Source organism: Oryza sativa, chromosome 2 (genome assembly GCF_034140825.1).
Source record: "Oryza sativa Japonica Group chromosome 2, ASM3414082v1".
NCBI classification, from domain to species: Eukaryota; Viridiplantae; Streptophyta; class Magnoliopsida; order Poales; family Poaceae; genus Oryza; species Oryza sativa.
Genome location: NC_089036.1, coordinates 4552254 through 4564608, shown reverse-complemented (window position 1 = coordinate 4564608; position 12355 = coordinate 4552254). Strand labels below are relative to the sequence as shown.

At 43.3% G+C, this 12355-nt stretch overlaps 3 protein-coding genes and 1 non-coding gene across 4 annotated transcripts; 3 read left to right on the top strand and 1 right to left on the bottom strand.

The window, feature by feature from the left end:
- The first annotated feature begins 67 nt into the window (after positions 1 to 67).
- Positions 68 to 149, top strand: TRNAS-AGA (transfer RNA serine (anticodon AGA)). The gene has a single exon. It is a non-coding gene; the product is annotated as a tRNA-Ser (tRNA).
- A 2017-nt stretch (positions 150 to 2166) lies between these two features.
- LOC107275784 (L10-interacting MYB domain-containing protein) lies at positions 2167 to 3671 on the top strand. The gene is made up of 3 exons (XM_066307194.1): positions 2167 to 2553; positions 2666 to 2975; positions 3061 to 3671. The coding sequence occupies exons 2-3, from the start codon at positions 2667 to 2669 to the stop codon at positions 3616 to 3618; spliced, it is 867 nt and encodes a 288-aa protein (XP_066163291.1). The 5' UTR covers positions 2167 to 2553; position 2666; the 3' UTR covers positions 3619 to 3671.
- Positions 3672 to 3948: 277 nt separating this feature from the next.
- Positions 3949 to 5137, top strand: LOC107279961 (uncharacterized). The gene is made up of 3 exons (XM_015768848.1): positions 3949 to 4396; positions 4532 to 4603; positions 4704 to 5137. Exons 1-3 carry the CDS (start codon positions 3949 to 3951, stop codon positions 5135 to 5137), a joined length of 954 nt encoding a protein of 317 aa, XP_015624334.1.
- A 4923-nt stretch (positions 5138 to 10060) lies between these two features.
- Positions 10061 to 12172, bottom strand: LOC4328512 (WRKY transcription factor WRKY71-like). The gene is made up of 4 exons (NM_001409358.1): positions 11864 to 12172; positions 11332 to 11754; positions 11089 to 11205; positions 10061 to 10977 (listed from the first exon to the last, which is right to left on the bottom strand). Exons 1-4 carry the CDS (start codon positions 12008 to 12010, stop codon positions 10618 to 10620), a joined length of 1047 nt encoding a protein of 348 aa, NP_001396287.1. The 5' UTR covers positions 12011 to 12172; the 3' UTR covers positions 10061 to 10617.
- Between the last annotated feature and the right edge of the window lie 183 nt (positions 12173 to 12355).

Here is a 12355-nt window from a genome sequence, read left to right as displayed (position 1 = left end):
TTTTTTTAAAAAAAAAGATTTACTTGAAGAAGTTAAGTATAGTATTTTGTTGGCTGTCAACATCAAGGTGGTCGTGCCGGAGTGGTTATCGGGCATGACTAGAAATCATGTGGGCTCTGCCCGCGCAGGTTCGAATCCTGCCGACCACGATTGTTTCTTTTATTTTCCTTTTTTCTTTGGGACGCCTTGCATTGCGCTGCGCATGTGGGATAACCTTTTTTTTTTTACTACTGTACATTTGTCGACAAATTTTCTCCTAAAAAATTGACAGATATAATTATAGTACAACCGTAGTGTAATTACACTGTAACTTGCATGTAACTACAGTGTAACTTATATGTAAGTTTCACATAATTTTGAATCGTTAGATCTATTACAATATTTGTTTTGGTGAGGAAGAAAACAAATCATAGCACACACATATAGTTACGACCTCCATTTTACCGAAATAACATGTGACGGAGAGATTTTTGAAAGTTACATACAAGTTACACTATAGTTACAGTGTAATTACATGCAAGTTACAGTGTAATTACATTACGATTGTACTATAATTACATCTGTCAAATTTTTGGGGGAAAATTTATCGACAAATATATAGCAAAATCGTTTTTTTTTTGCATGCTTCATTGGGCTGTATATTTGGGCCTCAATTTCATGGGTATTGGGCTGGGCATGTAGGACAACTCCAGGATGGGAAGGAACTGGGGCCCACCCAAACGAGGGCTCCCGTGTTTTAAGGCATGGAATAAGTCTATAATTTGTCCTTCAACTCTTGCTCCTGATTAAATCGTCTCCCTCAACCGCAATACTGGGTATAACACATCGATTCTCTTAACCGCAATACCAGATATAACACCTCCCTAACATTTGAAAACCAGAAGGAATCGAGTCCCTCAGCTTTCATAACGCTCATGGCCCACGCATGTCAGTAGAAAAAAAAGAATAAAAAAAATAACAGCCCACCTGTCAGCCATCTCTTTCTTTTCTCTTTATCTTTTCTCTCCCCTCTCTGGTTCTTGGTGACTCCGGGCGAGACGGCCGTCAGCTCTTGTCCGGCGGGGTGCGAGGGCCGGGTGGAGGAGTATATCGCTGGTCTCAATATCCGCATGCACGTCGTGCTCGTGGCGCAGGGTGCGCGTAATAATCCATATGGCGATCAACGCTCGACTGGACGCCGGAGATGACGAGGATGACAATCGGAAAAAGCCGGCGGTGCTCATCGCCGGCTGCGCCAAAGGCGACATCAGCTACGAGTACTGCAAGGCCTTCTCCTCCCTCGGCTGCGGCGTCGTCGCCACCGACATCCCCGACCGCATGCCCTGCTAGCTCTTTGTTGAGAATACTACTATCAGAATGCAGCATGAAACCAACACACACATGAAAAGGATTCATGAACCAGCAACACAATGCAATTGTGCAAGCAAGACAACGTTATACGTCGCCGTGGTGAATGTGGGCAGCGTGGAGGGCACGGTCGCGAAGCCGTGGGCTGGACCCTACTGTGCGCCGAAGGCGGCAGTACACTCGGCTCGGCGAGAGCTGCTGCGTATGGGTGAAAATATTACGAAAACTTTCCGGGAATCTGTCGGTCTGAAATTTTTCGGAGTTTTTTTGGAAATGGAAATGAATTCAGAAATATTTTCTCAGAAACGGAATCGAAAATGATAAGGGTAGTTTCCGTCGGAACTAGGAATCGGTCGGAAACTTTCCGGAAATTTTCTCGGAATTTCCAGATATTTTGTGACTGAACTACCCTGTATTCCTTTTTTATGACACTAATGAATCGATTTTCTAGATTCGCCACTGGCTGCAGCCTGCTTCGCCTTGCGTTGCTGGGCTTTCGCCACCTGGTGCTTCAGTAGTTCAGTCCGTTGTTTCACCTAGCTTCACGTCGTCCGACTTTCGTCCTATGTCGCTTCGCTAAGCTCACTTATTAAGGGTGTGTTTGGTTGGGCTTTTCAACCTGCTTTTGCTTTTGCAAAAGCCAAAAGCTAACCAAAGGGCCCAAAAGCCACAAGTGCTTTTGCTCCAAAGCTGCTTTTAGTGTAGTACAAATCCAAAAGCAGCCCCTACCCCTGCTTTCACTGGCTTTTGTGGGAAAAAATTACCCACATATGCCATTACGGAAGAAAACGATTCGCTCTTTCTTTCTTTCCCGTTCCCCTTTCACGAGGCCAAGCGCTGGCCATGGGTTCGACGCGGCGCTAGGGTTTGCCGCCGCCAGCGCGCGCCGCCGTGCTCCCACCGCCGGGTGCTCCCGCCTGTGGTCCCGCCGTCGCGCGCCGCATCTCCCGGTGCCGGCTTGCTCCATCGCCCGTCTCCCCGTCGCCCGCCCCCACGCCACCCGACGTCGCCCCAGGTCGCCCGACGGCCGACGGCCGTCTCCTCGTTGCCTGCCCGACGCCGGCCGACGCCGCCCCATGCCGGCCGATGATCCCCGACGCCGGCCGACGCTGCCCCAGGCTGCCCAAAGCCACCCCTGCCCGACGCCGCCCCACGCCGCCCGACGCTACTACGACTCCTTCGCCACTGCTCCGGCCGGCATGAAAGGTGAGGCCGAATGCTCCTGCTCTTGTGTTGATGCATGTGTTGCCCCTAGAATGTTACAGCAAATTGATTTTTGGCGTGCAAATTGATTGAACAAAAATTTATTTGGTTCAAGAATGGGTGACAAGGCAGATTGGGGTGATGGTTTTGTAAGGCATTTGTTTGATGTTTGCAAAGAAGAGATAGAAGCTGGGAATAGACCCATGGGAATTTTCACCACTACGGGTTGGAAAAATGTTGTTTCCAAGTTTGCAGAAAAATCGGGTGACGAGCGAACCAAAAAACAATTGAAGAACAAGTTAGATGTGTTGAAAAAGGAATATACAATGTTTATGGAGTTCAAGAATTGTGCCACTGGTCTTGGATGGGATGAGGCAAAACAAACTATTGTCTTTTCGCCGGAATGGTGGGAAGAACACCTTGATGTAAGTACTATTCTTTCACCCTGTGATATTTTTTTTCTATTCTTTGTTGTAGTGTGCCTTGCTAACTTTATTTATTTAATTTCAGAGATGCAACAATCGTGAGAAAGGAATCAAATGCGATCATGTGAAGTTTCGCAAACAAGGACCAAAATTCCTAGATGATTTGCATATCATTTTTGGCAAGTCACATGTTAGTGGGGCTTCAGCATCATGTCCTGGAAATGTATCCTCCGATGAGGCAAGTGATGATGATGTGGCTGAGGTACCAAAACCTGCAGAGACAGTGAACCCCGAAAAAAATAAACGCAAGGGGTCGTCCACTATTGTTCGAGATAAGGATGAGAAGAGCCCATTCGCTCGTATGTACAAGAACACTTGTTTGAAGATAGAAACGGCGGCAGAAAAGATTTGTACAAGTGTTGAAGCATCGTCAGCTTCTCCATGCAATGTAGTCCCTACCATTAAAGAGGCTATGAAGATGATGAAAGATTGTGGGGTAGAAGAAAAAACTGCTCTAATGCACACAGCCACAACTTTGATTATGAAGCCTGAATTTAGGGAGGTCTTTAGCTACCTAGAAACAAATGAAGGAAGACTCGATTTGATCGAGAGGGAGCATGAAAAGGAGATGATGAAGCGTTAGTGATTCCCTACATTAAAATTTTATTTTTATCGATTGTTGCCTTGTTTATGTGATATTTGCTTCCCTATGTGAGAACACTTTGAGTTATTTATTTCTATGTTGTAAACCAATATTTGCTTGGACATGTAAAACCGTTATTTCCATGTTGTGAGCTAATATTTACTTCCCTATGTGATGTTATGTTCTGTACTTGTTGTTGTACTTGTTTGCCGTTAATTGTTACTATATCTTCTGTAGATGGATGGAAAATTAGTAGATGTAGCCAAAGAAGGGCAAAAGGGATCATTGATGCTAGCTGACCTTGCCCAACATGCTTCTATTAAGGGAGAAATGGCCAATTTGTACACTGAGCGGTATTTGCAAAAAGGTGCATACAGACAAACGCCAGAAACTGGAATTCAATGGGTGATGAGGTTGATGGATCGTCCAAGGTATTTTTATAAGATGTTTCGGATGAGCCCTGAGATTTTTCATGCACTTCATGACTTGCTAGTCTCTACCTACGGATTGAGCTCGAGCAACAATGTTTCATCCATTGAGTCATTGACGATGTTTTTGTGGATCGTCGGAGGGCCACAATCATTTTCACAAGTTGAAAGTCGTTTCACACGGTCACTTTGGATGGTTCACACCAAGTTTCATGAAGTGTTGAAGTGTTTGCGCAAGTTAGCTAAAGACAATATTACTCCTAGAGATCCTACTTTTTCTACGGAGCATGGAAGGTTGAGAGAGGATCGATTTTGGCCATACTTTAAAGATGCGATTGGAGCAATAGATGGTTCACATATTTCAGTGGTAGTGCCATTGGATGAAACAATTAGCCACACATGTCGTCATGGATATACATCTCAGAATGTGCTAGCTATTTGTGACTTTGACATGAGGTTTATCTTTGCGGTTGCTGGTTGGCCAGGTTCTGCACATGACTCGCGCATCCTCAGTCATGCATTGGCTAATTTTCCTTCATTTCCCATGCCTCCTACAGGTATAAATGGTTCCTTCATTAATTTTAATATTTGTACACTAGTATTATTATTTGCATTACTAACTTAGTTTTATAGGAAAATATTATCTCGTCGACTCAGGTTATCCAAACCGAATAGGGTATCCTGCACCTTTCAAAGGAACCACATACCATATACCAGAATTTCGGCATCGTTCGGGACCTCCTCAAGGAAAGTATGAGGTGTTCAATTTCTTGCATTCCTCCCTTCGAAATGTTATTGAAAGGTCTTTTGGAGTCTTGAAGCAAAAGTGGCGTATTTTGAAGGGCATCCCAAGTTTCTCACCTACTACTCAGAAGCATATCATCATGGCTTGTCTTGCTATGCATAACTTCGTCCGTGATAGCAATTTACGTGATAAGGAGTTTGAGAGATGTGATGCTCATGAGGACTACTTAATAGAAGATACAAGTGACACGTCAGACGATGAGAGTGAAGATGCAGAGAATGATGATACCATGAATACTATTCGTACTAGGATAGCTGATGCTTTGATTAGTGCAAGAGGAGGATAGTTATTTTTAGATATGGCATCATTGTATGAACCATTTATCTTTTGCTCTGTTTATGTGGACCATATCACTTTGATGGATAAAAAACTAATATATGTTGATGAAAAACTTTGATTGATGAAAAAATTATACATTTTTTCTTTAAAAATTGGGCATTCAAATACAAAATATTGAACATATTAGGTTTGTATGAGTAATTTGCATATAAACAGTCCCACATGCCATTAGGGGTATTACAGGTATTTCTTCTACAACCTACAGTTTCACAGCTGCTCTAACCAAACGGGCTTCTGCTTTTTTCACAGCTGATTTTCAACAGCTGCTTTTCCACAGGCCACAGCTCACAGCAGCTTTTCTAAAAACCACAGCTCAACCAAACACCCCCTAAGTTATTATTTCGCTTAGCTTCTCGTCGTCTGGCCTTGGTCTTGCGCTGCTTCACGATCGAGGCCCATTTGTTACTTCGACAGGACAATGAAAAGTTCCCAAGTGTGCCTGCAACACCCACGGACCCTTCTGAATGTCAAAAGTTAAGTTTAATTTGATTCTTGTCTGATTAATAAGTACAATAGTTGCTGTCTTAAAATACTACTATGATGTGTTCACGTGCCTACAGGATTACTACACTCGACGAAGATTCATGGCTATCTGTGAGTTAGGAACGACCCGGCCGTCGCGGCCGATAGGCAAGTAACAAGAATATTGCCTGTTGTCTATTTATTCATTTATTTTCTTTCGATCACTTAGGCTTATTTAGTTTCCAATTTTTTTCCTAAAAACGTCACATTTAATCTTTAGACACATGTGTGGATCATTAAATATAAATATAAACAAAAACTAATTACACAATTTGCATGAAAATCGCGAGACAAATCTTTAGAACCTAATTAGTCCACATGATTAGCCATAAGTGCTATAATAACCCACATGTGCTAACAACGGCTTAATTAGGCTTAAAAGATTTGTCTCACTGTGAGTTATGAAATTAGTTTTTTTATTCGTGTCTAAAACCCCTTCCGACATCTGGTAAACATCCAATGTGACACACGAAAATTTTCTTTTTCAAACTAATTATTTAGTTCCAAACTTTTTTTCAAACTTTCAACTTTTCCATTATATCAAAACTTTTCTACACACAAACTTTTAACTTTTCTATCACATCGTTTCAATTTCAAGCAAACTTTCAATTTTAACGTGATCTAAACACACCCTTAATCAAACAAAGGTAGAGACGTCGGAGAGTAGCTAGGCTAGTAGAACGAACCAAAGTTGCCGCCTGCCGTCGTGCGCTTGACTAGACGATGTAGGAGTACGCAGCTAGTGCCGTGCACGACCACGGAACCAGCTGCTCTCTGCTCTAAGTCTCACAAGATAAGCTAATTATTATCTAAAGCTAATTTTAAGTTTAAGCTTTTGATTTTGAGATTCATTTATGATGTTTTCTAGCTTGTTACTGAGAAGATTAATTTGACTTGTGTTATACTCCTTCCGTCTAAAAAAACGTTAGATTTAACATAATATAGTATGAACAAGCTCATATCCTAATTTGTTGTACTAAATTGTGTTAAATACAATTTTAAATTGATTTTTTAGGGCGGTGGAAGTATTACCCAACACTCCTTTCATTGTTTTTAAAATGACAAGACAAAAAAATTGTCAAAGGCTAGGTAATTTAAATATTAAAACATAAACCATAATTACGAAGTTGATTTCTTATCTTATTTTTAGCATTTGCCTTTAAAAAACATACATAACGAAGTGAACGTATAGCTTAACTGGTTACGAATCTTATCATAAATTTAACACGGTGCTCGTATTTATGACTAATTAATTATCTATATGGGTTCAAATCGTAGATTTAACACGATGCTCGTATTTACGGCTAATTATTGTTTTAGTGGCAACATACGTACCCAATCGGTAGTGAGGTACCCATGGCGACTTTGTCAATTTCATGATTTACCGCTCAGTCTCGAAGGTGCTAAGAATTAGGGTATACATGTATGTATTTATAGGGTGAGTGTATGTGTTGTGAGCATTTACATTATCCTTGGTTTTTTAAAGAGAACACATGCATTTCATCTCGAAATGAAATATTTGTTAGGTGAGTACAGGTATTATAAAAGTAAGTGGAAATGATTGAAGAAATAGATAATCCAAGAAATGATTGGTTAATAGGAGTAGGTAGATGGAGATTAACAAGTTTGCTATTATGTTTAATTTTGCATGCCTTATCAACTGTGGAGCAAGATCAAGATCAAGATAAAAAATCTTTATGTGTTACTTGCTTAAAGAGGTGGTGTTAACAAGGATAATTTAGCAAGACGGAATTGGAATGGTAGTCTAAAATGTTGTTTCTGTATGAAAAATGAGACTATTCAACATTTATTTATGGAGTGTCATTATGCAAAGTTTATTTGGATAGCAGTCCAGTTCTCTTTTGGATTACACCTTCCTAGTAGCATATCTGATATTTTTTATGGTTGGCTTCTAGGGGTTGACAAGAAAAAGAGTAAACTGATACTTGTTGGAGCCTCTATTTTATGTTGGGCTTTATGGTTGAGCAGGAATGGTAGGGTTTTTGATAAATCACCATATGTTTACTATATGCATGCAATTTTCAGGGCATTATATTAGCTCCGATAGTGGACACAATTACAAAAGTGTGATGATGATGGGAAGTTCCTGATTGTTGCACGTCGTAAGCTTGAAACGATGATTATGCAAACTTTTTACCAATTATAGATGGAGATTCACCAATATAGAATAATGTTTTCCTTGTCCTGTTTGGTTTTCTTCTATTTTGGTTTGGTGTGTTTCGTTTTATTTTAGCCTACACTCTTTTAAAGTGCTAGATTATAATAATTGGTTATAACTCAATCTAAAGACCAGTATGTTTTATTTCATTATCTAATAATCAACTGTGGAGCAAACAATAGATACTCCACACACGACACGATGCATTGGATTGGAATGTCCTCGTGTATCCATATACTCCGTACACGATGCATTGGATGGGATCAGCATTCAGCATAATTTTGTTACGGTGGGTCCCGTCCCATTGACCTTGCGACCGAGCTCGCGTGCATCTCGGTCGGCCGGTCGGTCGGTCGGTCGGTCAGGTCGGACCGATCGAGCTGGATCCAGCCCAGCGAACGAACGAACGAACAGGTGACTGAGGTGAGCGACTGGTTGACGCAGCCGGCCAGTCGTACGCACCACCGCACGTACGCGCCGCTGATTGCGACGCGCCACGACTTTTACACTATTCATATATAAAGTTTAACCATTCGTCTTGTTTAAAAATTTTTTACGGTTAATATTTTTATTATTATTAGATGATAAAACATGAATAGTACTTTATGTGCGACTAACTTTTTTTTTAATTTTCTCATAAATTTTTTAAATAAAACGGACGGTCAAACGTTGGACACGGATTTTCGCAACTACACTTATTTTGAGACAGAGATAGTACTACATACTCCCTCCATCCCAAAATGTTTAACACCGTTGACTTTTTCAAACATGTTTTACCATTCGTCTTATTTAAAAAATTTAAGCAATTATTAATTCTTTTTCTATCATTTGTTTCATTGTTACATATATATACTTTTATGTATACGTATAGTTTTACATATTTCACAAAAGTTTTTGAATAAGACGAACGGTAAAACATATTTAAAAAAGTTAACGGCGTCAGACATTTAGGGAAGGAGGGAGTATATATCTATGGCTGTTTAGATTATGGTGAAAAATTTTGGTGTGTCATGTTAAATATATGGACTTATATTTAAAGTATTAAATATAGACTAATAACAAAACAAATTACAGATTCCACCTCTAAACTGCGAGATGAATTTATCAAGTCTAATTAATTCGTCATTAGCAAATGTTTACAATAGCACCATATTATCAAATCATGAAGCAATTAGGCTTAAAAGATTCATCTCACAATTTACACGCAATATGTGTAATTAGTTATTTTTTTTATTTATATTTAATAATCCATGCATGTGTCCAAACATTTGATGTAATAGAGTGAAAAATTTTGTCAGGGGATCTAAATAGGCCCTATATGCAAAACTAATTTATTTTTTAAGTAAAATTCACACATTACAAATAATTGAGCTAAACTATTGGAAAACTACATTCTTAAGATGATATATTACAAAACTATACATTTAACGATAAATTTATCACAAAACTACAGATTTAAGGCTAAATATCACAGAACTACAAATTTAATAAAAAAATTATCACAAAACTATATATTTTGGGTTTCTCTAATATTATGCTTTGAGTTATAATGGTTGAAATTTTATGATTAAATTGATCTAAAACTTGTAATTTGTGATAGTTATGTGATAAATTACTTTAAATATGTAATTTTATAATATATTATATTGAATCTATAGTTCTGTGATAGTTTGACTAAAGTACATGTAGTTTTATAAAATTTACACTTATTCTTCTCGACCAGTTATCAATATATTTTTGAAATTGGATGTAAAATAATACGTTTAATTGGAAAATCACAAGATAATCCCAAGCTTTTAGAAATGCAGGAGCAGAATGTTTCTCACTGATTTTCTTAGCGAAAAATAGTCTCCAAGGAAAAACATTAAAAGTCGCGGAAGAAGAGAGGAGGAAGCGGCGAGCGTGGACCGGGCCCCCGCCGCCCTGCACGTGGTTGACCGCCCACCGAGGTGGGCCCACCCGGGCCGCCGCCGCGCAGCCCGTTTCCACTCGCCTTCCTCGATTCCCCCGCCTCCCGCGGCACCCGCCACCGCCTGCCACGTGTCCCGATCGAGTCCTCGTCTCCTCTCGCCTCGTTTTGTCGCAGAGCGGAGCGCGTCAACCAGCTTGTGTCAGTAGCCTACTTTCGCAGACTTGTCTTCAGTAAAAAATGTATACGGATGGGCCCACATGTCAGCGTCTCTCCTCGTTGAATTTCAGTTCACTCTTGATACTTCACCTCAAGTGAGACAGTGAAGTGTACAGAAAGTTTGGGGAGTTTGTCTGATTTCGTTGAATTGTTCGGGACCGAAGCAAATTTGGGATTAATTTTGCTCAAAAGGACTGCACTACGTACACTTCAAATAATTTTCCTCCCTACTCTACATGTTACAAGCGTCTTTTGCCGACGCAAATATCTGAATTTTTTTCTGAATCGTCTTGCTCACGTCCGGCCGCCGCCGATGATCGTTGGTTGATCAGCCATGGGCGCCGGCCGAAAATGTTGCTCGTCGATCTATCCCTCGAGTAATCGTGTAAAAATTCTAGGTTATATACAGCGAATCATCAATTCCTCCCTAGCCGATCAATCGATCGATCGAACTCCGCCATGGATGGACACCGCGTCGATCGTGTTCTTGCTGGCGCCACCAAGAACAGAGAGGCAGAGACAGGAGAGGATGGCAATGGCCATGCCCGCAGTTGCAAGAAGAAGCGATCGAATCCGCCGCGTCGATCAGTAGCAATCGTCAATCCTTGGTCGGCGAGAGCTCGAGGATGCGGCCGGAGAGGGCGGTGACGAGCGCCGCCTTGAAGCTTGGGTCACGCGTCAGCGTCATCGCCATCTGCTCGGCCAGGTTCCGCCTGATCATCTCCGACGCCGCCGCGGCCTGCTGCTCGCCGTTGACGACGACCGGTTCGTGCTGACGGTGCGGCACCACCGGCGCCGGCGGCGCCGCCGCCGGCGCATGGGGTGGCTTCCCGGCGCTCTTGCCGGAGCCGTCGCTGTTCTGCGCCGCCGACTGCAGCGGCGGCGGCGGCTGGCCGTGGTTGTGCTCCCCCTCGTACGTCGCCACGAGGATCGTGTTGTCCTCCGCGCTTCTCTGAACCTGAAACAACATTTGAACCACGAACAAAGTTCAGAAACAGGCTCGAATTTGCACTAAATTTAGCAAAACTTACGAAATCACTTTGGAATTAGTTAGAGGAATTTAAGTTACCTTCTTCTTGACAGGGCAGGCGGGAGCAAATGAGCATCTGAAGTAGGCTCTTGGGCAGGGGTTGTCCTTGGTGACCTTCTGACCATACTTCCTCCATTGGTACCCATCTTTCACCACCTGCATGGATTCATTGCAAGAACAGGATTAATTAATTAATCAAGGCTAGAATTCAGAACAAAAAGAAGTTAAGTTAGGCACATGAAATGAGATGATCGGATGTTAATTGGGGTTGGGGATTCGTACCAGGCTGAGGTCGGATGGGTCGGCGTGGACGTAGAGCTTGGAGATCTTGGGCTTGCACTCCTCGCGGATGCGCTTGCAGGGCTCGCCGGAGGTGCACTCGGTCTGGTCGGCGTAGCCGGCGGCGGCGGCGCCGGGCATGACGTGCATGTGGTGCGGCGCCGCGTGTGGGTGCGGCGGCGGCGGCGGCGGCGGGGAGTCGTCGAGGCTCTCGCTCTTGCGCTTCCTCGACGGCGAGACGGAGCCGCCCTCGGAGGTGGACGACGGGTTGTTGCCGCCGCCGCCGCCGTTGTTGGCGCTGGCGGTGACCATGTCGCTGAACTGGCTCTGCAGCGCCTCGTACTTGGCCGCCACCGCCGCCAGCATCTCGCTCAGCTGCCGGTTCTCCGCGCCCATCCGCTTCAGCTCCGCCTCCAGCGCCGCAACCTTCACAACAAAAAAAACCCCAAATCAGCTCAAGAAATTAAGCTCATCACGCTCCCAGCCATGGCGGCCGTCGATCGTCCGTGCACGTATGCTTAATCACATGACCTACCTCTGGGTCTTTCTTGAGAGGCTGCTGGTGAAAGAAGTCCTCCTCGACGAGCACCTTGGGCTTAACCATGGCGACGGCCGCCGTCGCCGGCAGCCCGACGCGGAGGTCCAGGCTCAGCGAAGGCTGGGTGCTAATCCACGGATCCATCGGCGAACGATTTATCACTGATCCGACGACCTAGTTAGCTAGCTCGATCGAGCAAACTTTTCTGCTGCTCCGACGATGTCAAGCTGAGCCAAGGAGAGAAGAGAGGAGAGGAGGAGACGAGGTGAGAGGAGGAGCTGAGCCCTAATATATATAGAGAGGCGGGAATATGGCGAGGATGGTCTAGTCATGGGAGGAGGGAGGAAGAGGAAGAAGAAGGCGCGCGCGGGGATGTCGCGCTCAAACGCATGTGTACTCGTCGTCGTCGTCGTCTGGGGTCACGCAGGATTAGGAAGCGGAGGGGAAGGGAAATGAGTAAAGAAATGGAGGGAGGGGGAATTCGAGCAT

Coding starts and splice junctions, on each gene's coding strand:
- LOC107279961 (XM_015768848.1), top strand. CDS start 3,949: ATGGCCAATTTGTACACTGAGCGGTATTTGCAAAAAGGTGCATACAGA. Junction 4,397..4,531: donor TGCGATTGGAGCAATAGATG/GTTCACATATTT, acceptor CTGGTTGGCCAG/GTTCTGCACATGACTCGCGC. Junction 4,604..4,703: donor ATTTCCCATGCCTCCTACAG/GTATAAATGGTT, acceptor TCGTCGACTCAG/GTTATCCAAACCGAATAGGG.
- LOC107275784 (XM_066307194.1), top strand. CDS start 2,667: ATGGGTGACAAGGCAGATTGGGGTGATGGTTTTGTAAGGCATTTGTTT. Junction 2,976..3,060: donor GGTGGGAAGAACACCTTGAT/GTAAGTACTATT, acceptor ATTTAATTTCAG/AGATGCAACAATCGTGAGAA.
- LOC4328512 (NM_001409358.1), bottom strand. CDS start 12,010: ATGGATCCGTGGATTAGCACCCAGCCTTCGCTGAGCCTGGACCTCCGC. Junction 11,755..11,863: donor CTCTCAAGAAAGACCCAGAG/GTAGGTCATGTG, acceptor TTTGTTGTGAAG/GTTGCGGCGCTGGAGGCGGA. Junction 10,978..11,088: donor CCTGCCCTGTCAAGAAGAAG/GTAACTTAAATT, acceptor ATGTTGTTTCAG/GTTCAGAGAAGCGCGGAGGA.